The following is a 27,325-nucleotide window of genomic DNA, read 5'->3' on the forward strand; positions in this document are numbered from 1 at the left end:
TTGCTAATATTAGCATAAATATTAGCATGCTAGCATGCTAAATAAAGATTAACATTGCAAATGTACTACCTTTTTAGCATTTAGCTCACTGGCATATATTTGCATACAAAGATGTTGATTTAAAATGTGCTCATTACCCTGTTTGTGTGGTATTGAGCTTATAAAATGTCCATTTTTGTTAGCATTATGTAAATATGACGGTCAACATGACCAAACTGAATTCAGAACATTTAAAGACTTTAATTAGCCATTTTGGTCAAAGCAATTTTCCTCCATATAACAGAAAGCAGTTTTGTCAAATAGACAATGTTAGAAGCTGAATATTAGATTTCTTTTAAGGCCTAAAATCGAAATAAAAGGTTTCATGAACCAGATAATCACTAAAAATTTCCATATATCTAAATACTCTTTAGCACTTGTACAACAGTTTGGGGTTTGTTTTGATTTTAGTTTTTTTTGCAAGAAATCACTGATTTTGCAGTGATGTATATATGGCATAAAGGTTTTAAGGTTTATTTTGTTTCTGTTTTAAAGACTCTATGCTTCTGACTCATTGTGATAGCACACTGACATTTGTTATACAAACTCCTGGTGCCTTCATTGTCCCGTAGCTTCCCGAGGCTGAGAAATCACACTTCACAAATTTCTGTTCCAGCCCAAAGCATCACACGGCACCTGTGTTTTGCTTTATGGCATTGCATCACATGCCAGCAACTCGATAAGTTGAGTCTACATCAGACTGACTTTTACTGGCTGGAGAAAGCTTAGAGAAGAAACAGGATGCAATGCCTGCAAAAAAATAAAATGAAATAAATAAAAGAAAATCTCTTATTCCATCCCAGTTCTGAGTAGTTCTTGGCTCCACCATCAGGATTCTGTCCTGTCTTATCAAAGTTGGAGTGATCTGCTATTTCTTGACGGTAAGACACCAGGGCTTTTCAGGTATACTTTTCAAGCCATGATCGATTAACACGGTGCAGCTGAGCCACTTTTATTTGGAAGGTGTGAATTACCAAGGAGTGATGGGTTTAAAAAAAAAAGGCATCCTTTATCATTTTGTCTTTAAAGCTCACAGATACATGAGCAAGCAACAAACTCAGAAATACTTAACACCTCCTCATTTCATTAAAGGCATATTATCCTCTGATTTTGACCCTCATTCATAAAGCAGGCATGAAACCAGCTATTGGTCCACAAACACTAAAAGTCAAGAGCAGCATTTCTGTCATAACTCACTGGAAAGAATGCAGATTCACGAAACTGGCATTGGCTTTACTTCTTAGATCTGGAGGTTGCATCTATATTGTATGTACACTCTAGACTGGCAGATCATGTAGGACATGAGTACTGTATGGTTTTATTCTAAATTATATTTACCTCAACAAAAACTGAGATGCAACTTCATTTGTTTGCATTTTACAGCCAGACATTCATCTTTAACATTCTGTGTTCACCACCTCTACTTCTATTTTTCTGTTTTTAATACTTGTTTACCAAAGGAAAAAAATAACTGCTGTTTGGTTTAAAATAAACTCGGTTAGGTGTTCTTCTGTTTTTATGATTAAGATAATAGCATTAAATGAAAAACATTTGAATAAGGTTAGAATGAGGAGCAGCTAAACATTAATTCAGTAAATTTTATTTATTTATTTGACAACTGTATTCTTAGGTTCTGTCACTTTTATTCATATTGTTTTCCTTAGCTTCCTCTTTAAGTGAAAAGCACTACAGGATAGCCTATCCTCTCTCTTACAAAATGACCATCCATTAATTGAGTCCTTATCTATCTCCACCCCTTTCACTGTCCTGTTGTTCCCAGGCTATCATTCTTCCCTGCAGCTTATTCTTTCACGTCCTTAGTGGCTCTTAACAGGTGCATCGATCTGGTTTTAAAGGGAGTCTGTAACCGCCAGTATTCTGTTACATGCTGTATAAGCCTATCAGAGTCTTGCTTTCCTGATCCAAAGGTCACGCAGCTGCCATGGGGGCATACGGTGTAATGATGCGGTTGTGTGTCATTGTGGTCCTGCTCATCACAGGTGAGTGCTGCAGTCATGTGATTTAGAAGAAAAACTACATTAAATCTATACGGTGTTGCTTATGTTATTGGTTAACATTTAAATAGTGATTACAGTTTTTTAAATTATTTTTTCGTCTGTACTTTCTATTGCCTTTTCTACATGTTGCATCAAACTACTTCCTCCATTGGCGGCTCTCATGCTTGTATGACTTAACAAAGTTGTGACAGTTAGATTTAAGAGGTCATTGAGCATCTGTGTGTACGTGTGTGTGTGCTATTTTGGTGTATGGGTTTCGTGCGAATCTCTCAGGGTCGACTGGGTTAGTCTGTTACACTGCTCTGGAATCACTGGACTTAAGTTGCCTCCTGCGGTGGGATTGTCCCCATGCCAGTCCTAATATCACCTACACTGTGCAGACAAAGACACAGGGGTAAGTCCTGACGTCTGTGTGTGTGTGTGTGAGTGAGAGAGGGACTGACTGTATTTTCTGAAGTTCTATTTTTGCATTTTCCATTTTATTTGCTCCCCCACTCTGTGACTTTTTCATCTTTGTACACTTCAGTCACTATTTATTGGGGTAAAAGTTCTTGTGTGGAGTCTTTAACATTCATCTGTATTGTAGAAATAACAGTTCAGTGTAATGGAGAACAAATAAAACTGTAGTCACTAAAATCAGCATACTCTGATAGTTACAACAACTGAATATTACAATTAAGCACAGAAGATTTTGGACACATCGACATTTGTTTTCTTTGTAAAAGTCTAAATCAAAATGCATATTTTTTTTTTACATGTAAATAAACTATTTCTAACAAACTGAATATTAAACCACAGGAATTATAATTCCTTTTTTTCTAATCTGCAGTATGTGTCTTAAACAAACATTTTTCCAGCCTCTGTTTCTCTTCTACTAATGTCTAAAGGCAAGTCTATAAATATGTTTTCATACTGTCAATGTCAAACTAGTAAAACAAACATAAACTAGAGTATATTTCAACAAAGGTAACCTAAAAATCCGATTCTGTTCATACAGACTGAGAAGAAAACATTTAAATGGTTTCAGGTTAAACAAGCACTTAGTCTGTTGGTTGGGTGGTTTTAAGGCGGTTCTTAGGCAGTGAAACAATAAACAAAAGAGTAAAGCAGAAGTGAAAACTTCCAATTTGGTTTGCTACCTACACTGTATCAAGTAAAGAAAGCATGACCAGCTAAGCTTTTGTCCATAGAAGCTAGAAGAGTTAGTTAAGAACAACTTTTCAGTAGTTTCTCCTGCTTTAGCAAAGGCTACCAGAGGATCAGCCTTCTTCATGATGGAGGTGTTTTTCACTTGACCGACAAGCAATTTTCCTTTATTTCTTTACATTTATAAAAGTTATTTTTAGGTACAGAGCATGTTGCATTTTTTTCAATAATTTTCTAACAGATTTCTTGCAGGTACAGTTTAAACTTGCAGATTTTGAGCTTGATAAAGAGAGAATAACCACTGGTCAAAAAAGCAGCTAACATGTGGGCTTTGAGTGCGACAGGTTTGTGTTGAGTCTGCTTTCGGTCCTGTGTTTTAAAATAGTTGTAATTGTAGGTTTTTATTGAATCCTGCTCAGATCAGCATTGATGGGAACAAAAGACTCATGACTATGTGATAGTTATCAGTGAAGGTGAAAGTGATTAATATAGACAAGACTGATCAATCAAACTTGATTTCTCTGTGTGCAGGCCTCACATCCGCGGTCCAACCACAGAGTGAATACGCTTTGTTAACTCAGAAAGTCATTATAATTTTAAGCCATGGTAATGCCATCTCCTCATGTTGTTGTAGCTCATAGCCTCGAGCTGTGAGATGTAGGAGTACTTATTGGAGGGTTTTATTGCTTGTTTTAATACCTTGTTTTCAGCAATGTTCTTCTCATGTAAAAATGGTACATATTTCATTTTACCTTCGTTAAACAGTCTTTGTTATTCTTAATTAAATTACAGATGACTGGAAGAACTCGCTTTCCATTTTAACTCCTGTTTGGTAAAAAAAAAAAATATAAGCTGCTCATTCTTTATTGGTGGCGTGTAAAATTGCCCAGTTTAGTAGATTTTCCTTTCAACCCACTAAAACAAAACTCTCAATAAAAGGAGGTGAGGATCAGACTGATAAATCACATGTGTTGTGTTGCAGGGATCCCTGGCAGGATGTGCCGTGGTGCGTCTGGATCTCCTCTCGCAGCTGTGACGTTTCTCCAGTCTTTTCAAACTTTGAGCTGTACAACATGATCCGTGTCGGCGTCCATCTCAGCCCCGGCTCCACAGTCTGGATCAAGCCACACAAATTTGACTACAGTGACTTCAGTCAGTGATTATCTACAGCAGATTAAACTTTTACAGAGAGAAGAGTTCTTTTTCTAGTTTTTTTCTTTCTTTCTTTTTCTAGTTTGACATCTGCTGTCATTCCCATCGCCTGTTTCGAGGTGTAATATGTGAAAGTGGATAAAGAACGCTAAGCTTTAAGGCTATTAACACTTCCCCTCTCTGCCTCCTTTGCCCACTCCAGCCTTTAGCCCTCCATCTGTTTCTGTCACTTGGAAAGATGACAGTCTGTCAGTGAAGGTGAAGTTCCCTTGTGCTGCCAACAGGAGGTGCTCTCGTGATGGGTGCTGTCCTGTCTCTAAACTGATTGACCCTTGGACCACAGTGACTGTGTACAACGAGCTCAACCTCTCTGAAAACCAGGTTTAAAATTCACCCAGTTTAACTTGTGGCTGTTATTCAAAAATGTCATATAGCTACTTACTCTACATACCTGCCAGCATCCGTCATGCACTTGTTTGTATTGTTTAGAGCCGCACAGTTTGGACCCAGGAAGATGTGTCCACTGTGGAGTTCTCTGCTTTGTCTCTGGATCAGAACTACTGTGCTGTGGCCAACTTCTCCTTCCCAACTTTTTCCATGGCTGCTTCCCCAAAATCTGCTCCTCAGTGCGTTGAAACTGTGCCCAATTCAGGTCAGAAGGAGACTGACGAGGTCAGAGAAGGGAATCTTCAAGTCAAAAGGACCAACTTAATCCCACTGTAGCATTTTATTTACCGGATTCTGCATCCCTGTTGTTTATTGCTTGTATATTTGTTGAAGATGTTTGTTTTCCACATCCACAGGGATGCTCCATATGCTGTGTTTGGGAATCGGTTTGGCATCTTTGTTTCTTTTATTACTTCTCACTGTGTTCCTGCGAAAACCAAGGCGAGCCACACCCCAGCCTGAAAATCAACCCAAGACTCTGGTATGATTTACCCTGTTTCACCTACTCGTCCTCTGTCCTTCTTTATATCAAAATAAATTATTTCACTTCTGCCCATACAGAATGATTCAATCTCTTTGGTTTCCACAACTTTGGTCCCGGTTGACCCTTGTGACATTCACTTGGAATTTGCTGATGATCACACCTCCAGTGAGTCCTATTCCAGCTTCCACCCCAGTCCGAATCAGACCTCCATCGTTGGAAACTTGAGCCTCAGTGATCCTGTCCAATATGGCCCTACTGCAGGGGCAGATTACTGGGACAGTGGAGGACCAGAGAGAGAGAGAGGCCTGGAGTCTTGCATCATCATCCCTCATCTGTCCCACGCCTCTGAAGAGACATGTAGGACAAATGAGGACTAAACGACTGCGAGACACATCCCTGAGTGTTGCTCTGCAAAAGTTTGCAAGGCTGTGGTTTGCACCATGCTCTATGAGGAGTGAAACAGAAGTAACATCTAGGATATCATCAAGGATAGTTTATCTAAGATAAACTGAAGTTAAAGTAAACTCGGTTTCTAGATAAGAAAACAGAAAACTTGTAAATTCCCTTTTTAAAGGGATTTGAATCTTCTGAGCTTTCTTTACATCTTTTAATCAAACACAATCTGATTAAAAATAAGGGAAAAAAATCAATGGAAAAAAATGTGTAGTTAAGGTTTTGGATTTTAAACTTTAATAATCATTTAAAATCACTTATTTCTGCTAAAGACGTTCATGTGATATAATTAAAAGCTCCAGATTAATCACTAAACTGATCGATACACATATTATCACACATTTCTGAACATGTCATAGAAGAAAAAAAACAGAACAAAATAAATTCCAGTGGTGTCTTATTGTTCCTTCCTTCATCACATAACGGCATTTTCCTGTCAAATACTAGACAAACTATCTTCCTAAGAAAAGACAAGAAGATGTGGTTAAAATTTCTATAATAAAGCTTGTTTCAAAGCAAAATAAATTTAACTACAGAAAACAACTGAAGATACAGCTTCAAATATAACGCTCAGTACATTTCTTGGTTAAATGAATCTAATTGACTTTTCCAGTTAGAAAACATAGAAACTAAAGAGCTGGTAGGTTGGTAGGCAGCAGAGCCTCTTTTCTTTCACTGTAAGGCCCAGATTCAAGCACTTTCTGCTTACAGTATGAGACATGTTACACAGTACTGTTCTGCATGTTCTATTTATTCGTCTATTTTCTATTTATAAGTCTATTATGATGCTTATATTTAAATATTTTTACTATATTATTGATTTTTCTAATGCACTGCAGTCACTAATTGAGAATCAAAATTTTGTTCTCTTGTGTAAGCAAATGCAGTGAAAATGACAATAAAGAATCTTTGATCTTTGATCTGGAGAGGCTGATAACAGGCAGTGGAAAAAGCCAAGGAGCAGAAACCGATCTGTTGTTTCATGCACATTGTGGGTCATGACTCGATCTCTATGTAGCATCAAGTGATCGCCAATTTAAAATATAGCCACACGTTCCTCATGAGTCAGGGTGCTGCATGATAGAGATTAGACAGCTGAGCAGAGATTTAGAAGTGAAACATAAATGTTTTTTTTTTTCTGTGTATGTACACATGTACTGCTCAGAGGGAGAAAATAAGTCTAAATCTGGTTGTGGTTTCACCCCCTCAGGCAAGTTCAAGCCATGATCTTCATAAACAAGAACTGTGAAAACTTCTGACCCCCCACATGCAGCCAGCTGCTTCTTTGCACTGCTGCTCCTGGCCAAAGCGATAACAAAGAGTATTTTTTTTCCACCTCTTATTTATAGCCCTGAAATGTTTCTGACGCACCGTAGAGCCATTAGAGCTTCTTTGCCTCTCGCCCATGACTGACACCTCATTCTACACCCCTCCATAAAAACAAGGAACATCTTGCTTTTCTGCCTTCTGTTTTGCTGGTGCTGCAGTCTTTCCGCAACATTGGGGAGCCTTGTGGGTTTGGCTGTCCAGCATTGTTTGTTCCTTCATCCATATTTTCCAGAATACGCACAGACCTCGAGGGGGTATCCAAAGCTTCCCAAAATGAGCCAGTGATATGGCTTTTATTAATAATAAAAAAAGTGTTTCCACTGTGAAAGGAGATCACCGGTTTGTGTGTGACTACACAACAGTAGGAATCCTGCTCTCTGCAGCATCCAGAGGCAGAACACATTTTACTTAAAATTTCTGTTCCTGACATGGCTGTGACTCTCCTTATTGTTGGATTATAAGAGCATTAATCTGTAACCTGGTAATGAGTTGTTCCCAGTCCAGTCAGATGATGATTTCTGCACATGACACTTGTCTTTGTTATGAGCGTACCAACGTTTTCTGTAATTAACAAGTGCAACATTAAATAACTGAAGGTTATTAAACTGGCTCTCGTCTTTATGTTAATTATACTAAAGCCAGGTTTATTTATGAGACAAATTTGAACTATATAAAAGGTCTAAATGAGCTAAAAATTCACACACATGCACACACACTTCAAACTTTTTTAATTTCTTTCCCCATCTTTATACTTGTAGATCTTCCATTTTACTGCTAACACTGATCTTATTGTGTGCCTTTTTAATATACGTACCTTTAACTCAATACTGTTTTGTCTGTTTTCCTTTTGAAAGTCTAACCACAGACTGTGGCTGTAAATTAGCCTGGGCTAGAAATCTGTATGCACTGCATCTACCTTGTATATTTTTATGAAGCAAAATTGTCCCTGTTAAATAAACATATAATAAATGTAATATAATATTAACAAGTTGTGGAGCTTTTTAAAACTTGAATTTTATTAACTTTTTAACAACAGTACAACAATATAGTATTTACATTTTTGTACAATTAACTCTCCTTGTCTTTGCAACCTAAAACATGATGGTATTGATACAGAAACAGACGTAGCAAGTATGAGATTTGGGCAGGACGGCTTCTTAGTGAATGTGTAATTTGCGCCGTCTGTTTAAGTTTTATATTTTTTTCTATCCATATGTGCGGATAGTATGGTTTCAGCTATTTAAATGTTATGTATTTCAAAGCAGCTGTGAATATATTTATTTCTCTTCCTTTCTGTTAATGCCTTTGGGTAATGCATCCCAACAATGAACACTGCAGGGCATTGTGGGATATTCTGCTTGAAGAGCTCTTTGAGAGCATCAAAAAAATACATGTTTCTTGAATAGTCTGAGCTTAGGATACAGTATTGTAGGAAACACTGACTAATTCAACAGCACAGCATTACAGGAGGGAAAATCAAATCAAAGCAGCAAAACAAAGGAAATTAAACATAAAGCTGAATGTTTCCCTTTTTGAGTTTTAAGTTGTATTTCTTGGCACATTATTCTGTCTAATGTTGCGCCTCAGAGTATTTATTTCCCTTCTTCCCCCATTCCATAGGCATTTTGATCTTTAAAGAACCAGCTTAAAGTTTTAAAGTGTATTTTAAAGCAAGTCGCCTGCTGACATGGATGATGTCCCTCTCATTTATTCTGCCTCTGAAAAACAAACTTAAATTACTGCCAATTAAAAGACAATTATCTTTCGTCAGCTGAGGGTCAAAAAACTTTTATTATAAGGTGCCAGCTACTTTATGACCTTTGTCTTACCTCATGTAAATGCTTTAACTGTGTTACTTTAAACAGTGGCTACACAGGAAACACTTAAGAAGCTTCAGTAATGGATATGGGACTTGTCAGAACAACCAGTACTGGCTTGTGTGTGATGTCTCTCTGTGTTTGGCAGGGAAATGCTTAGTCACTCGCTCAGTGACTCACCAACCCTCAGGGGGTTTGACTTGTTTCAGGCCCCCAGCGTCGACAGTGTGGCTGTCCAAAGATGGTCAGCAGTGAAACATGTTGCATGCAATAAACACTGCACAGCAGCCTTTCTTGAGCCAAACTAAAGACCAAATACACCCTGTGTTTGAGTAAAAAACACAAACAGAATGTTCAGTTGTAACAAGTCTTTTATTTGGCCTCACAATTCATTCACTCAGTAATTAATTTACATGATATATACATCAGCAAACAAAGAAGCGCACGTCTTTGTTTTGCCATCTTGCAGTAAAGGTTGGCAGTGCATTCTTGGCCTTTTCATCAGTATCACTGGGTTTCTTTCATCTTCTCACACAGTCAGACGGCCCGGAGCCGTACGATCATGTGTTTGTGCTGCAGAAGTTTGATCCAGTTCAGCCTCGTGTCAGCCGTCCATTTTGTTCATCTGCGCCAATACTGAAGAGAGGAGCACAGCTGACATGAGCTACTGTGACCTGAACTAATACGTAAAATTATGCTGCATCCTCATTTGATTTCTTAGAAACTAGTACAGAGATGGAAGATAAGTTTTCTACAGCGTGCCAGCAACTCAGTTTACTGGACAATTAAAATTTACAGTTTTTTTTACATAAAACATTCCTGTGACATTCAGATTTGACTTAAATGCCTGTGTTTCCGGTTCTTTTGGACCAGTTGTGAAATGGGTCTGAATTATGTATTTAGTAGCTTGTTAGTAATGGTGTAACATTTGTATTTTGTAAAAAAGGGGTAAAATTATTGCTTTTTCTTTGTTTGCAGCTGTAGAATTGTTGCGACAGGTTCAAGTGTGTCCACTAAGAATGTGAGATATGTAAAAGATGTTGTATGTGGGTGGTATTTGAGCATAACTCAAAACGATGTGAATTTAATCATCTTTTTCTTCACGTATTATCAGGTAATTTAATGGAGAAGTGTCACTTGCGAGTGTCCCCAGGGCTCAGTCATGAGTCCCCTTCTTTTAATCACGCAGATCTTCCTCCGTTGCCAATATTTTCCAGAAATGCAACATGTATTTTCACGGCTAAGCGGATGACACCCAGCCATACATCTCCAGCAAACCTAACTCAGCTTTCGCATTTCCCTGTCTTTCCAACTGTTTAGACAATTGAAAGTCCTGTTTCTCTTTCAATTTCCTAAAACTTAATAGCATTTAATGAGTTCATTCTCATTGACACCCTTTAACTTTTTCCAAAAAAAAGAGCTTCTCTTTCTCAATCGACAGCTCCTCACTTCCCTCTCAGCTTAAGACTCTGGGATCCTTATCCTTCCAAGCTCACATCAATAACATAACTTGGTCTACACACTTCTATCTTTGCAACATTAACCGCCTTCACCCCTCCCTTCACTCTCATCCGGGTCACCTCCAACCTTCAGTCTGCCCCGCAAATCGCTCTACAAACTTCAACTGGTCTAAAATTCTGCTGCCTGCACAACCATCGTCTTACCACATCACCCCGCCCCACAACAGCTTCACTGGCTACGCATTAATTCACAAATCTTTTTCAAAATCTTTCTTTTTACTTTTAGGAGGCCATTCATCATCTCGCTCCTCCTCACCTGTCCACACTGGTCCATACTGCCCTCCCCTCTCATTCCCTCACATCCTCTTCCTCTCTCCATCTCACTGTCCCCTCCCCTCGCCTCGTTACCATGGGGAGCAGGGCTTTTAGCTGCTCTGATCCCAAACTCTGGAACTTCCTTCCTCCTTAGTAAAACTGACTTCCTCCCTTTTTTTAAATCTCAAAACTCACTTTATCGAACTTGCCTACACCCTGAAACAGATTAATAGAAGAAGGTTAAACTACAGTATTTCTACTGCATTTTACTGTTTTATTTTACTCTATTTTATATTACATTTAGACAGCTTTACTTTTGTAATGTATACTTTTGATTTGCTGATTTGAATTGTAAAGTGTCCTTGGGTTTCCTGAAAGGCGACTTAAATAAAATGTATTATTTATTATTCTTGGCACAATGAACTATGGATATTTTTAAGCCTTTTGGCAGGTGAGTCATTGATTCATCATATGGTTAACTTAATATCCTCTGCCTATCTGACATCAAATGTGTTTTTATTATTAAAGAAGTATATTATAGGGAGAAAAAACAAAAAAACGAAAAAGGGACTATATAATTTAACATTTAGCATTTAAAACCAAGGATCCGTTTTTAACCACAAAACCCATGTAATACTAAACAGTCGAGGGGGAGAGGATGATGACGTTGCTTGTTTGTCACTTCTCCACCTAAATCTGGATTTCAAATCAGCCTGATGTTTGTAAATCTAGCAAAATAAATAACTAAATTTGACCTGATTAAAATTTGCTTCCCTTAACACCTTTTTGGTTTTAAAAGCTTATGAGCAAGTAAAATATTTTTTAATTTAACATATTTTTATGTTTATTTTATTTTTTTTTTTTTTGCTATAGTACTTTTTTTTTTACTTTATTTTATTGCACATGGAGATTTGTTTTCCAAATGTAAAAAGCTTTATAAATAAAATGCATTATTACTATAACACAAATTCAAATAAATTATGAATTCTCAGCACAATTGAACGCCTTTATGATCATTTTTGGTGGCTTGTTCAGAAACTTTAATTCATCAATAAAAACATCAATAATGACTTCAGTAAATACACCAAAACTGTTTGATTGGTGAAATGATTACAGCTGCCGCCCTACCCCGTTTATAACTTAGAATAAACTTACCTGAGCAAATTTGTGTATCTGCTCAACCACAGCAGCAAACAAGGCGCCCACACTCTCGTCAATCAGACTCTGCATGTAGTGAACCGCCTCCTCATCCGACAGGTCCAATCTGAACTTATCCTGCACCTGGAGGTAAAAAGCATTGAATTTGATCACATGATATGAACCTGAGGGCCATTCTGGTGTCTCTCAGATACACGGGATGGACATTTGCATAATGTTTATAAAAGAAAAGATGTGCTTCGACTATGTGTGACTATGCAGTGAAATACAGGCTTTTGATGAACGTCTCCTATTCAGTAAAAGCTAACAACAAACTTACTTTCTTAACGGTTTTGTCTGGCTCCAGAGCAATGTCAGGAATATTAGCATCCACCATGAGAGAGAACAGATTCAGGATCAGGTTGGAGTATCTGAAGAAACAGAGCGAAGGGAAGACTTTACCACGGCTGACTTTACTTGTGATTGCCGTCAACCAGTTTTAGGTCAAATTAAAGACTGCTAGTTTATTTTCTAAGTGTGTTGACCTGATCTGAGAACGGTTGTTCATTAAGAGCTAAAAGTCTGATGCTATGTATAGTGTAACGATATCATAAAGTTCCTTTGATCCACAGTTAATTCCCAGCTCTCCTCCACAGAAACATTTTAATTTACCTTCGCAGATGAAGGAAGGCGGTGTAGCACTGCTTCCTAAACTCCTGGTACTGCTCGCTTTGCGTGCCTCCCATCCCCTCCACCATTTCTTTACTCAGCTTCATGGGAGGAGGCAGCGGTTTGGGGTCTCGACCCAGGATGTAACCAAAGTCTATGTGAAAAAGCTTCCCTGGACGAAGACAGGAGAAAATACCGTCTGAAGAAGTTCATCCTGCAGAAAGACTATAATGTCTTTAAAGGGTGTGTTTGCTTTACCTGTTTTTGTTAATAGCAAGTTATCCAGATGTCTGTCTCCAACTCCCAGGATGTATGTAATGACACAGTAACCAGCTGGAGAGGCAGAAAGAGAGAGGCACTGATTAGTCCGCTAACTATTACACCGAAACATGCCAACAGTGTGATCGATGATGTGTTAAGCGTCGCACCACAACTCTTGACGTAGGTGTCCATCACCTCCGAGCTGATGCCGTAGGGTCCTTTTTCACTCGGTGCATGCTTCCTGAAGAAGCTCTGTTAAGATTAAAATGAGACGTCAGACGTGAGAAGCAGCCTGACTGAAGCATTATGAGGCATTCTTCTATATCTCTGCTCACCTGGATGTTGCCTTCAGTGGCCAAAACTTCAGCAACAGGAACAGACTGGACAAACTGCATAAAACCTGAAATAAGATTTTTAGTTAACTTTAGTAAGAGCGGAACATATAGCAGTTAATAATGTGTAACATAATGGGGTGTTTTTAGATTTACTTCCCACACAAACTTATGAGTGGTGATAAGATCTCACCGTGTTTGGTGCTGGTGGCCAAAACTTTGTATGGGGTCAACTTCAGGTCCAAGTTTTCTTTCCTTAGCAACTATATGCAGCAAACACAAAAACACAAGTTTGAATTGAAGAGCTGAGAACAACAAAGTAGACAAAGTAAAGATAAGGTACTTTGTCCATGAGCGAGATGATCTGCAAGATGAGCTGATCTTGTCTCAGGTCGTCTCCATGTTTGAAGATAACTGGGTACATGGCTCCATCTTCGGCTTTGAAAATCAGCTTGGCTGGCATCAGAGCACTCTAACACACACACACACACACACAAACACGATGATATAACACAGACCTGGCTGGCACCTGCAGGTGCATTTACATGTTGTGTGATGGGATGCAGTTGAGCTGTGATTTAGCCTGTCAGCTAAAGTTTTCAGCGCACTTTTCTGGACTGAATGTTTGCTTTGTCATTCAACCAACCAGCACACATACAATCAGGATAAGAAGTGTGTTCCTGTTTGTAAGAAAGGTTGTTGTACAGCATACTGCCGTCTGGTTCAGGGCAACCGTCATACACAGTGATGCTTTTTGCAGGATTCGACTGTATTTTGTACACAAAAGTTGTATTCTGTCTTAATTGTGGTGTTACTTTTGGTTTTCTAGTTTATAAAAAATGAACAAAGCACTAATATTTATTTTAAAAAATCTGTTTTCCAGACTTTATAACCTGTATAAATGCCAGAAGTTTCATTTATAGGAAGCACAGGAAAGTTTCTGTACCTTAAAAAGTGTTGCTGTCTCTGGGACGATGCCTCTGATCCTGATCTGTGGCTCCAGAGGGAGAGGAATTGGCTCGATCTCTGAGAGGTTCACTTTTTCGTTGTCAGCCAACAGAGCCTGCAGTCTCTCTGTCTGCAGTCACAGGCAATTAAAACACAAGTCAGAATGATCTGTGTGATCCTTCTACAGCCAATTAACAGAATAAACTGTTTATATATGGAGAGTAATATTTGAAACCCCATTATGGGAATAAACCCCACGTGCTACAGCAGAATAAAATTATTGGGGGGAAATGGAGTAATGTACTTCATCATTATCATCATCATCATTTACTTTATTTTGAACACAACTTATAACAAAGATGTACAGAATAAAAGTGTCCAAAAACCCTTAACTCCTAGATAACTAGATGAATACAGACATCATTACCGCTCAATGGTTGATTTGAGCCAATTAATATTTACAACTTTTGCTCCACCACATATTTCCCAACCATTTCTTTTTTTGTTTTCCTCTGTAAATGTTTTTTAAATTTGTGATTTGCTTCAACTCCTCACTCAGCCCATTCCCTAAATCTACAACACAAAACGATGAACACATCCTCCTCTGTGTGGTACGGACACAGGTTATAATCCTCGTCCCTGTCTTTAAACTTTTTTTTAATGATACCTGGAAGTAATTTGTGTCTTGGTTTGAACATAAGAGATGTTTTCAGTTTGACCAGGTCCCCTAATTTGAGTGTATTTGCTTTAAAAAGTAGTGTGTAGGTGTGTTCCCTAGGACCCACGTTGTGTAGTATATATAATGGTTGCAGGCTGCTTTTGGAAGTGTTACCCCAGAGATGAATACAGGCATCGAGATTTTAATTAAGTACACGTGTTAGTTTTTCTCTGACTTAATTTGGTTTTTTTTTAAACTAATTTTAGGTCTGACTTTAATTCAGATATTCTATTTCAACATTATTAATTCTTATTGTTAGTGTTGTATGTAAAGGAATACTACAGCTTCCAAATACCATAAATTTTGTTTTGCTTAAATTTAATGACTATCTGTTCCATGTCAAACTATTGTTTTATTTAGTCACTTCTGTGGTCTGTGGTTGCTGGAGGTACTCCCCAGTACAAATATAGTTGTGTTATCAGCAAAACCAATGTGTTTCAACACGTTAGACACTTTATGTAAATCATTTTAATACATTCTAATAATTTGGGTCCTAACACTGACCCTTGCGGTACACCGCAGGTTTACAGATTTGTAAAAACTGTGGCCGGATTTCAATACAGATTTTCAGCCAGATTAACACCACACCCCCAGTTACATATCTTTCCAATTTTTTGCACAGTATTTCATAAATTAATGGTACCAAAAGCCATCTTCAAATTGATACTTTGATAGAGTACCTTTTATTATCCATACTACTTATGATTTCTTCTGTTAATTATTGCTATCAAAGTAGGTCTGTTTGCTCTGAAACCATATTGACTTTCTGTTAGTAATTTATGCTTTTCAATAAAATGATCTAACCTTTAAACAAATACTTTCTAACAATATTTTTCAGAACTGAAAATAAAGAAATGAGCCTGTAATTAGCAAAATGGTGTTCATCCTCAGCTTTATGTAATGGAAAAACTTTAGCTATTTTCATTTTATGAGCTGAATGATACGTTAAAGATGCAAGTCAGTGGCAAAGCAATCAATAACCTTTTTTACTACCATCATGTTAAGTCCATTCCAGTCAGCTGATCTTTTGATTTGGAATCTTTTTACTTTATCTGTGATTTATTTTGCTTCTACTGGTTTCAGATAAATTGAGTCTGGATTTCTGAAGTTGTTTTCCATAGTATCTCCTACATTTTTATTTATATATTTTATCTACTAACTCTGGTCCCACATTTAAAAAGTATTCACTGAACCCATAGACCACATCTGGTCTCTCAACGTCACAATCTGAATCGTTTGAGTATTTTCTAATTACACTGTTTATTTTCCATATACCTTTAGTGTCATGTCTGTTATTTTTTAAACTTTTGTTATAATGATCCTTCTGACATGTTCTTTTGATATTTGTTAAAACTGCAAAATCCCACAAATTCAGAAGACTGAAATCTACAGCATACCTTTTAAAGACTTTGCAAACTTAAATCTGCAGATTTTTTTACTAGTTTTCCAAGTGATGAGAGATGAGTTACCTTCTTCTTACGATTTCCACTCTCCCTTTGGACAGCTTTCATCAGTTGCACCAGTCTGTCTACAAATGTTTGCTGGGCTGCCAAGAGGGACCGCATCACCCTCACGCTTTTATCACCCTGGATGGAAGAAGAGTTTGTACTGTAGGACATCTAAATTTAGCTAACTGGTGTTTTTTCAGTTTGCTGTAGAGCATCAGTCTGACAGCTGTGATGCAGGAATATTTCAGACTGAAAAACTGTTGAGTAAAGCTTTTAATTTACATTTCACTTGAACATTTTCTTTACAAAAGAATATAGCAGATTTGATTTTGTTTGTTTTTGTTTAGCTAAAATAAATGTTTCTAGTTTAAATTTAGTTTGTGGTACTCACCTTAAGTAAAGCCTGGCTGAAGCGCCTCATGACGTTCAGGTACATCTCGTGGGTTTTCGGATCTCTCTGTTGTGTGTCCTGATCCTCGCACTCCACAATCACATACCTGTAGAAGAAAATCCGATTCAACTCACTCAGCATCTGTTTTAATTAACTACACAGCTTTTAATCTTCACAGAAACACTGCAAGCATTACTCACCAGTACAAGTAGTTGGCAAGTGTAGAGTTCTTGCAAGCACGCGAGATGAGAAACGTACACAGGTCTTGCTAGAAAACAATATTTATAAAGACAATTTAGTGCTTTTTCTGATGTTTGCTGACCTTTTTTCTCTTGCTGTTTACCAAAGAAACAGCACATTTGAAATTCTTTATCAGTAGATGCTTTTTGTGAATTTATATAAGTTCCTTTCAACCTCAGTTTGTTTTTGAGGTCTCTTACCTCTAAATTCTCACTGTCAGCTCCTTCCTTGCCTTTCTGCAGTGGGACAGTTGATGATCCAGATGCACCAGAAAGTATTTGACAACTACAAGCAAAATAAAACAAAATGATCAAGAATAAAGCCAGAACATGACATTTTAAGACGCCTATTAAAATGAGTAGGTTGAGTAATTTCATTTTATTGTCTTTGTGGTTCATTCTACATGGAGGTCAGTGTGGTTACAGAGTTCTCTGCATCCAGCCAGTAAAATTACAGCACCCGGTGAGGTCATTGTGCTTTCTGAAAGAGAAATAATCCAATACTGCAAATGCTCCGTAAGCCAATGAACATTTTGGGATAAATTTAGATCCCGGAGTTGGGAGAAAAATGTTTGTGCCCTCACACTGCCTGTCAGCGTGGCTCATTGCACTGACTTATTTTATGAGCTGCATTCAAAGCAGCTTTTCAAATGTTGCTCTGACCTGTCCAGTGTGGAGTCATCCGAAAGTCCCTGGCTGTCTCTCTTGCTGCCTGGCTCTAAGCCTCCCTGAATATCACTGAAGTTCTCATACTTGAGAGCCTGCACCAGTTGGAGAAGGTACATCAGCAGGTCCTAGAGAGAGGAGGTGGGAACCATTATAACAATAGTACAACAAGAATTTGCTTAGATTTCTCCCCATAAAGGCTCTAAAACCTAATATTGTAAATGTATTTAATACATGCAATTAAGTACTTAAAACAAGTTTTAATTCATGTTTGTGAGGGTTTGAGTAACATTAGTAAGTGGGAAACCACTAGCAAGAGTACACACTTAGATGTTAAACTTCCCTCCCCAACCTTCAGCATACCTCATCATCAGCCTGTTGCAATCGTGCAACAGCGTAGCGTCTCACTGTCGGGTTGGTGAAATGGGACGATAGCAGCTCCAGGGAGTCCTCCACATCCATCGGCTTCCACTTCCCCAGCAGCTCCAGAGCCTGCTTGGCCTCCTGGGGCAGATCCCAGTTCACACACTTGAGGAACTTTGTCAGGGCCTAGAGTTGAAGGAGAAAGAACTGAGCATATGTGCAAATTTTCACTAAGCAGCATCCATGTGGAGAGAATGATTGTGAAGGGTAAAGAGAAGAAACCACCACTGCACACACCTTTTCCTGCGTGGTGAGGTAGTGTCTGAACTTCCACACCAGGTCCTGTTCTTCCGAGCTCAGCTGCTTGGTTGGAGGGTAGCTCACAATAATCTGTGGTGACATCCAAAATGTACTTATTGTAGAATTGTACATACACAGTACACCATCTATAAAGCAAGATTGCTAAGTTACTTACATTGAGCTGATCACGAGTAGCAGCGTTGGGCTTCAGGTCGTGGTCTGAAGGGCCACTGCGAAGACTACGAGCCAGTTTGTGATGCTTGCTCTCAACTAGGTTCTCCTGTAACACACATGAACACAGTATAAGAAGACATCTGAAACTAAATCTACAAAACAAAAAAAATAATTAAAGCTGTTATAAGAACTGATCTTCCCACCATCCCCATCTGTGGGTCAGGGACTTTGACGATGTCGCAGCTGGTAAGAACGGGGGATGAATCATCTCCATCCTGAATGGAAACAAAGCTCTCATCAGCTGACACATATGCTGCTGACGTCCTGCAGTGTGACATACACTTAGTTAAACACTAATATCATAAAATTACCTTCTCATAGTAGACAACACTGTACTCCTTGTCATTTGTTTTGACCCGGGGAAACTCCACCATGAGATACATGAAGTTAGAGCTGCGCTTCTCACTCTGCAGAAATACACACAGATTTCATTGAAAGAGAAAACAAAGTCAAGATTCCAGAGGATCCTAAAATAACGTTTGATACCTGAAGCCCTATCTCCATTCAAAATGTTGATACTTGCATACAAAAAGGCAGTTACAAGGAACTGGTAGAAATGTGATCCTCCAAGCTACAATCAGTGGAAGGACATTGTAGAGGAAATATACTCCATGGAAAAACTGACCTATTCTCTCAGGACTAAAGCACGGACCCACACTAGACTTTGTGGATCATCTATGAGGAAAACTCTTTTTATGAGACCAGATTAATAAGCCGGTGATACAGAAAGTAACCCCTCCTGTTACTATTGTGTGAATTTTGCTTTTTAAAATGTCTATTTTGTAATTAAAAAAACGACAAAGAGAGACAAAAATAAAAATGGAACAAAAAAAAAAAAAAAAAAAATTACTCATGGTTGAAATATCTGTTAAAAATGCACGTGCTTATCATGTAATAGCAAATACAGTCTTGCACAGTCTTATCAAAGTAAACAATTGGCTGAGACTAATATGGACTTAATAATAAACTATTGACTAGCTAGCCTGTCCTGAATGTGTTTCAAACCTTTAAAATAGGGTGTGTCCCAATCCGCGCACTTCTATACTTCGAACACTACATTTAAGTGCTTAGTGCGCTGACACAGAAATTTCGGTAAAAAGTGCACTGAAAGTACAGAGATTCTGCCCTAAACTCGGCCAAAAATCTAGTGGGAAATGATGGACACTACGCGCACTAAACGGAGGCCATCTTGCTGAAGTAGTGGAAGGGGAGGGACTTTCAACTAGTTTTTCAAAGCTGAATAATGGCAGCCACCGACTCAGCGGTACCGATGCAGGCAGAGGCTATTTTGTACTGTTGTCAGTATGAAGTTATTTGATCATAATTCTAATATAAACTGCAGCATGCTTCTTATCTCTTCTATCCCTGCCAACAGTTATGGATCTGATCATTTGTTGGAGGCTGCAGTAGAGTTAGCACACGTAGATGTTAACAGTTTTTTAGCCGGTTTACCGGACGTAGATAGGCTATAAGTGTTAAAAATGATTAATGCTATAGGTTCTGTAGGTTTTTTCATGATTGTTGAACCTCCAGATTAAGCACTGCGGGGTCTCTGGCATAAACGAAATGGTCCTTGATCTGAAAACTGATTAGGCAACACCGTTGGTTAGAGAACCGGCCCGTTTCCATGGTACCGCTGACAAAGCCCAAGCTGATTTTACATCACTTTAGATAAGAGTCTGCAAAGTACCCATAAAGTACATAATAATGTTTGCTTATATATAACCTGCCATTGTGTGTTCACCGTAGGTCACTGTGGCATCAAACTACCGAGCCAGCAGTGGCACTGCGGCATTTACCACCTGGTATTAGCACGCTGCTGTGGAGAAGAGGAGGCGGCAAGACAGAAATGTTTTAATAAAAAGTTTTCTGCATCCCTGTTTTAGCGTCTTCATTACTGCATTTCATATATTAAATGATGATTTCTATTATAATCGGTTTCCTGTTGCAGACGTGAACGTATCAGTGTAAACACCAATGAAAACACATGTATAATGTCAAGTACTTTAATTCAGTGAACATATCATTGCATATTTAAAAGCTTTTTTTTAGTGTTTTAAATTGCACTTTATACTAACAGGTATGGGGGAGACATGCAAAGACACATGAACGTGTGCTGATGGTTTCTATTGTTATCAACTGAGGCAGGATAAATACAGTGGAAGCCACTGTTCTTTGTTTTACAAATGAGGCCTTTTACAGACATTTAATAACATAAAGTATGATGACATGCAAACACTTATGTGAACGTGATTTTGGATTTGGATTTTAGAAGAACCTGGACGGATTGTCCAAAAAAAAGGTATATTAACGGAGCTGTGCTGCCATTAGGCAGCATGTAGGAGGGTCATATACCTTAAATAAATAAGCAGACGTTCTAATTCATGTGCAGCCCAAGGAGGATCCTGCGTTGGATGCAACAAAGTTTACAGGTGGGGTTAAGTAAGGAGAAAAAAAAAGAAAGTAAATTCCAGAGTTGGAAATTCATTCTGTAAATTAAAGCGGGTAGTAGAATCGCCGTCAATAGCTGGTACGTCACTACCGGTAAGTGCAAAATGTTGGACTCACCCATGATAGCGTGCACTACAGAAGGTAGTGCTTAATGCTTAGTGCGCACTACGCAGTATCTTCCAGTGCACTGGAAGGTACTGAGACACACTCATACAGTTTTGAATTAGAATCCAGCAAAACTATCTCACCTCATTAATCATCTCAATCTCTCTGAAGGTCAGCCTGTCCAGCCAGTCCACCTTCACCATGTGGCCTTGCCGATGAGCCTTTGTCAGCTGGATGTAGATGGGAATAAAGATGGCCATCAGGGAAAAGAAGAAGGCAGAGATGAACTAAAACAATAATAAATAAAAAATGCAAAACTGGGGCCATATTGTTGCAGAACTGGACACAGCATGGTGGTTGCTGTGCAAACAGCTCAACCAATCATGCATTAACTCAGTGCTAGCAGCCAGTCCAACAACGCTGCTCACACACTCAGCAGCCAATCCACTCATCGGATGGTGAGTGCAGGTGTTGAGAATGTTAGCACACACACTAGTCAAGCTCACAATTCAGCTGCCTGGAATTAGTGCTCACGCTTTAAAGCAACATATGAAATAGTAGCAGGCTGAACACAATCCTGAATGATTAAATCTACTGTACTAAAAGAAAGACAAATCAGGGAGCATTAGGGAAACGAACATTTAAGAAGAAAAAAAAAGTCTATTGAAAACATTCTCCCTGACACCCTCCAAACAAATAACCCAAAAAGCTGCAGCATCAAAAGCAACTGATGATCATTTTCTTGCATCCACTTAAACACAAACATGAAATCCATGCGCACACACACTAAAACATACAAACACATAGCAACAACAGAAACCTTAAAAATAAATGTATGTGATGTTTACAAGAACACAGCCATACACCTGGACAGACGAGGGTTCACACCACCACCCGGCTCAAAATGCATTTGCAGATGCAGTGAAAGTTTCACTTCATGATGGGGTTCCCACATAGTGCAATACAAAGAGGACAGAAGAAGAATCCAAAGTCTCTGCCACACTCTGAATTGTCCTAATGTGGCAATCATCATCAAAACTGTTAATTATACCAGCAAGATTTATGTGCAAATACATTTTGGCCAAGGGCTTCATACAAAGAGAGTAAAACACACACACACACACATTCTCCATTGCCAGCACTACTCCTGCACTTGTACTCACATCACTGAGTACCTCCAGGTCAGGGCCCTGGAACAGATTATTGTTTAGACAGAACTTTATATGCAGGGGTTTCTTCTTCTTCCTCCCCCTCTACTCCTTTTCCTAGTCACTCTCTTTCTGTTTCTTGTATATGGTCACACACACCAGCCTACCCTCGCCACAACCCTTCCTCTTCCTATCCGAACACTTACCTTGGCAAGTCTGCCCATCTGGTCCTCCGTCAGGCTGCTGCTGGTGCGTCCTGGTGTGGTGGTGGGCTCTCCTCCATCCCCCTCCACACCTGGCCAAACCTTCAGGTCATGCATCCCTTGCCGAAACATACTAAAATGGGACAGGAGGAGTTGATGCTATGCTACAGGTCACTATGATTCCTGTTTACTTACATACAAATAAAAACAAACTTCAGCTGCAAGATGAAATCATAGCTTATTTTTCGGCCTAGCAGTGAACTGCCAAAACCCAGTCTTATCAACAGTAATCCATACATAACAGTAGTAGAGTAAACTAACCCATATTTGCCAAACAACGTGACAGTGGTTCCTCCGACAGGAACGGCTCTGCCAGGCCCGTAGATGTCCCACACTGTGAGAGCAACCTGAGCACTCTGAGGAAGGTCTGGATACTTGACTGGCAGCCGTAGCCACTCATTCCAGCTGTACAGGAGACACCAGAGTGAATAAAACAAACAAAATCTAACTATTCCACAGATATAAGAAATATCACCACAATACATTACTTATAACCTGTAAATGAAGGTCTGAAAAAGACATGACATACTTACTTCCAACGTGTGCTGAATGCTTTGTATGACGTGCGAACAGGAAGGGCGAGAGGTTTTCCTTCAGCAAACACCTGACAGGTGACATAGAGGTCTGAGCAGTTCTCCTGGTAGAGGCCGGAGAACCGCAGCATCGGGTCATCCAGCAGTGATCTGTAGCTTTTCTGCTCTCGCTTTCCTTCCAAACTGCCTCTGGAAGTGGAAAGACAAAAAAGACAACACACAGAGGTAAGAAAATGGATCAGGTTATTTAACTTTTCTTTTTCATATTCAAGTAGTGCTGCAACTTGCTCTCACATCGCAAGATCTTTAATTAAGTCCTGTGGATGCTTAGCCTATTTTTTTTTTATCTACATGTTCTGGTAAATTTGTTCAATTCTCTTTGCTAATAATATGGAAGGAAATCACACGTCTGTAGTGTAGAAACTGCATTTAGACAAGGACAGCATGTATAAAGTTTACTCCAAATAACATTAACATATGATGTGACTCACAAGACACATGATTCAGTTGATTACAAAAAAAAGCAGACCATTTAAGTAATTACACATTTATAATGCAAAAACTGAGCACAATAAAATGTAGTTTATATATTCGTATAAATAATGCTCAGTAAGTATGCGCTCCCCTGAGTCATTGTGCTAATAGTAAACATGCTAAGAGTAAGCTTTCAGTTCACGGGGTTACAATAAACGATTAATTACTTGGTTTCATCATAAATAAGACGAGAAACACTACACACAGAAAACTTACAACCTGTCAACTCACTGGGATGAAAGACAGTGTAGTTTATTATATGTTAATGTTAGTGTCTGACTTTTTATTTTCTGTAATTGTGAGACTTGTACTTAATTAAAATATAATCAATAAATAGTATTTAAGACAATAAAGAATGAAAAATGAAAAGAAAAGAATATTTAAGTCAGAATAGCATATTAGTGACAGAAATTGTTGCACAGTAAACACCAAGCACCCTGTCAAGTCACGGGGTACATCAGTCCCACTGCATGACCAAAAGAGACGCGTTAAGTACGGAACTTACATCTTAAGTTGAACGTTAATGTCCAAATCACAGCTGTAGACATAGTTAAATTTGTCAGTTTCCATCTTCCGACTGGAAAACGCTAAATTCTAACCCCAAACCAGACGACTTCAACATGAAATCCCGGCTGGTTTTATGAGACTTTGCGACAAGGCCTCAGATCAACACAGGAACACCCCACAAAGCCGAGTTAACACCCCGACCACACGGTTTGAGACTGTGTCAGTCTGTACACCGTTTTAAAATTATTTAGGTGCCTGTATACACGGCAAAAGTGCTACTTCAACGGTTGTCTCATCGGATATGATATGAGCTTTTTAGTAAGCTACACAAAAACACAGCGGCAACTGACATATACAGCCAGGCCAGAGAAGTCTATAGTCGACGAAGTGTGGCGAATGTGACTGAGCCGAGGATCGCGAAATCATGCATTGATTGATCGAGTCTGATAAGGATATGCGTGACATAGGGGAAAAAGGCGGAGCTTCAAACTGCGTTGTTAAAGGTACATTATACAAATATTTTACACGCACGCACGCACTCACTACATGCGCTGCCTATTGGAGCTGACGAACAACGCAGCCGCCATCTTGGATGGGTGTCTCATGCGCCTCCAAAGCATTTATTTCTAAGGAGTAGCTCGATCTCTCTACCTTTCGGGACAACAAAACGCTTTAATGTTAAACGTGGAATTCGTCAAGGCTGCCCAGTATCCCCCCTGCTCTTCATCATTGTGACTGAACTATTGGCAATTTTTATGAAAAACAATCATAATATTGCACCTTTAAATTTGATGGGAAATCCAGTGATTATTAGTCAATTAGCTGATGACACTACTTTATTTTTAAAGAACATTTCACAAGTCCCTATTGCACTGTCTCAAATCTCATTGTTCTCTAAAGCTTCAGGTTTACATTTAAATATTACAAAATGTGAGTTATTAACAATTCACAATCAACCACCTGGAAACTACTTTAACATCCCAGCTAGAGATGAAATTAAATATCTAGGAATTACAATCACAAAGGACATAATTAAAGAGAAAGCCTAAATTTTGAAAATAATATACAAAACTCTAAGAAGATCTTAAATAGTTGGCTCCTAAGAGACATGTCCATTTTTGGACGTATTCTGCTGACTAAAATGGATGGTCTTTCAAGATTAATCTACCCCTCTCAATGCTTATATATCTGAAAATTCCATGAAAAAAATAAATCAAAATCACTTTAATTACATCTGGAAAAATAAACATCATTATATCAGAAAGAATGATACAGTTAAATCATTGGAGGAAGGAGGTTTAAATATGATTGATTTTGTACCAATGAATGGTACTTTAAAATTAAAATGGCTTCAATTATTCATAAATAAACAAAACAATTATTGGTATTACATCCCTAAAATAATTTTTGAAAACCTTGGAGGAATCGAATTCTTACTAAAATGTGATTTTGAAATTTCTAAATTACCAATTAAATTATCAGACTTTCACCAACAGGTTCTCCAATATTGGAAAATGATGTACAAACACAACTTTTCCCCTCACACAACCTCAATTTGGAACAATAGGTGCATCTTAATAAATAGAAAATCTATTTTCTATTAAGACTGGATGGACAAAGGAATCTGGACCACTTTACATTCATTAGATACTGATGGAAATCCTCTCTCATACTACAAATTCATTGAGAAATATGAGGTGGTATGTTCTGAAAATAAATTCAAGAAAGTACTAAAAGCTATTCCTTTGGCAATGTTTCAATTGGCAAAAGAGATCTTGACTCATTTCCATTCCTATATAATCAGAAAACCATCTTTAATAATTGAAGGTTGTGTATTTATGGATAAAAAATGTAACAATAAATTTTTGAGATTAAATCTCACTAAACACTACTTTCCATCTCAACTAAAAAGAAAATGCTTTTTAAAAGATTATAACCCGAAATTTATGATTCAATATTTAGCTTTCCCAATTCCACCTAAAGCAAAAGAAATCCATTTTAAAATTTTAAATGCTATTTATCCATCCAACGAGTTTTTACATAATAAGTTTAACATCAGTTCGAATATGTGCACTTTCTGTAAGGCGGATATTGAAACAGTGGAGCATCTTTTCTATTCTTGCAAAAAAACACTAGACTTTTGGACTGATATTCAGTACTGGATAACCGGTAAAAATATATATTATCCCCCCTTAACTTTTCAAATAATTAGATTTGGTTTGAGAATGGAAAATAAAACAAACGAATTTGGAATTAATAATGTGATTATACTAGCAAAATTTTTTATTCACAAATGTAGATTCCTGAAAATTGACCCAATCCTTGAGGCCTTCAAAAGAGAAATATTCCTTTTGAATAAAGCTTTGAAATATTGCAAATCCGGTAAAGCCCATACATTGGATGATTATTTGAAACAACTTCCGAAATAACATAAAGAAGAAAAGAAATAACAGAAATAACAATAATCTGTGCCGTTTTGTTTTATTTGTTTTATTTATTTACTTTTTTTTCATTAATATATATACATAAACCTACCTTGAACTCTTGTTTTCCCATCCTTTGTGTTGTTGCTGCTCAGCCCTGTTCTTTTTCTTTGTACTTGTGATTTATTGTACTTATGTCATGCTGTATTTTGATGTGTTTACTTGAATAAAATAAAAAAAAATTATTTCTAAGGAGTATGTCCAACTACAATCATCACAACTTCATGCATTTTTACCCAATTTTCTAATGATTTGCTTTGTTAAAAACAGCAGAGATATGGTTATGATGCAGGTCACCATTACACATTAAAAAATACCCGCTTTCATGCTAAAATCAATTTTGTTTGGGTCTGTGGGACCCGTTTTCAGTTTTTATCAATAGAAAAATGAAACAATTAATTATTTTTTCAACCTGAAATCCATTGGCTTTGGCTCATTATCTGTGAAGAACATAAATCAAAACACATTTTCAATGACCGCATACTGTACACCACCCTACGTATTTATATTACATACAGGGTGTGTGGGTCCACTGGACCCAGGGATAATAAAGTGTGGAAAGTTTAGGTCCTGTGTACCTTCACTCTGTCTTCCTCCTTTCTGGGGCTACTGATAGTGTTTTCTGTCCCTCCTGTTCCCACACAAAGTTGTAACATTGTTGCAACCAACACCGTCTGCTCTTACTTTCCCCCACATTTTACCCTCTGTCTTGCGGGAACCAAACTTTTACTAAAAGTGGGGCGGCAGTGGCTCAGGCGGTAGAGCAGGTAATCCAATGATCAGAAGGTTGGCGGTTCGATTCCCACTCATCTGTCGTTGTGTCCTTGGGCAAGACACTTAACCCTCCTTGCCTCCAGTGTTGGCATCGCTGGTGTATGAATGTGTGGATGAATGTTCGGTGATGGTTGGAGAGGCCGTAGGCGCAGACTGGCAGC

At 38.2% G+C, this 27,325-nt stretch overlaps 2 protein-coding genes across 2 annotated transcripts; one reads left to right on the plus strand and one right to left on the minus strand.

The window, feature by feature from the left end:
- Window positions 1–2,210: 2,210 nt before the first annotated feature.
- On the plus strand, window positions 2,211–8,006 carry LOC121639381. Its single transcript, XM_041984571.1, has 6 exons — window positions 2,211–2,451; window positions 4,186–4,355; window positions 4,558–4,736; window positions 4,845–5,007; window positions 5,159–5,283; window positions 5,364–8,006. The coding sequence occupies exons 2-6, from the start codon at window positions 4,277–4,279 to the stop codon at window positions 5,661–5,663; spliced, it is 846 nt and encodes a 281-aa protein (XP_041840505.1). The 5' UTR covers window positions 2,211–2,451; window positions 4,186–4,276; the 3' UTR covers window positions 5,664–8,006.
- Window positions 8,007–9,238: 1,232 nt separating this feature from the next.
- Window positions 9,239–24,302, minus strand: pik3c3 (phosphatidylinositol 3-kinase, catalytic subunit type 3). Its single transcript, XM_041984965.1, has 25 exons — window positions 23,906–24,302; window positions 22,867–23,055; window positions 22,595–22,738; window positions 22,277–22,406; window positions 21,066–21,152; window positions 18,678–18,773; window positions 18,510–18,581; window positions 18,308–18,412; window positions 18,130–18,222; window positions 17,833–18,018; window positions 17,467–17,597; window positions 17,005–17,089; window positions 16,765–16,832; window positions 16,565–16,670; window positions 16,195–16,311; window positions 14,006–14,137; window positions 13,403–13,531; window positions 13,253–13,322; window positions 13,063–13,127; window positions 12,895–12,979; window positions 12,725–12,799; window positions 12,470–12,638; window positions 12,138–12,228; window positions 11,816–11,941; window positions 9,239–9,521 (listed from the first exon to the last, which is right to left on the minus strand). Exons 1-25 carry the CDS (start codon window positions 23,968–23,970, stop codon window positions 9,507–9,509), a joined length of 2,631 nt encoding a protein of 876 aa, XP_041840899.1. The 5' UTR covers window positions 23,971–24,302; the 3' UTR covers window positions 9,239–9,506.
- Window positions 24,303–27,325: the final 3,023 nt, after the last annotated feature.

This window comes from Melanotaenia boesemani, chromosome 5 (genome assembly GCF_017639745.1).
Source record: "Melanotaenia boesemani isolate fMelBoe1 chromosome 5, fMelBoe1.pri, whole genome shotgun sequence".
NCBI lineage: Eukaryota > Metazoa > Chordata > Actinopteri > Atheriniformes > Melanotaeniidae > Melanotaenia > Melanotaenia boesemani.

Excerpts from the sequence above, each read along its gene's own strand:
- LOC121639381 (XM_041984571.1), top strand. The coding sequence starts at position 4,277 with ATGATCCGTGTCGGCGTCCATCTCAGCCCCGGCTCCACAGTCTGGATC. Across the intron at positions 4,356-4,557 it reads ATTTGACTACAGTGACTTCA|CCTTTAGCCCTCCATCTGTT; the intron begins GTCAGTGATTAT and ends TGCCCACTCCAG. Across the intron at positions 5,284-5,363 it reads AAAATCAACCCAAGACTCTG|AATGATTCAATCTCTTTGGT; the intron begins GTATGATTTACC and ends CTGCCCATACAG.
- pik3c3 (XM_041984965.1), bottom strand. The coding sequence starts at position 23,970 with ATGGAAACTGACAAATTTAACTATGTCTACAGCTGTGATTTGGACATT. Across the intron at positions 23,056-23,905 it reads ATTAACGTTCAACTTAAGAT|AGGCAGTTTGGAAGGAAAGC; the intron begins GTAAGTTCCGTA and ends TTCCACTTCCAG. Across the intron at positions 21,153-22,276 it reads AGATGGGCAGACTTGCCAAG|CTGACAAAGGCTCATCGGCA; the intron begins GTAAGTGTTCGG and ends ATCTACATCCAG.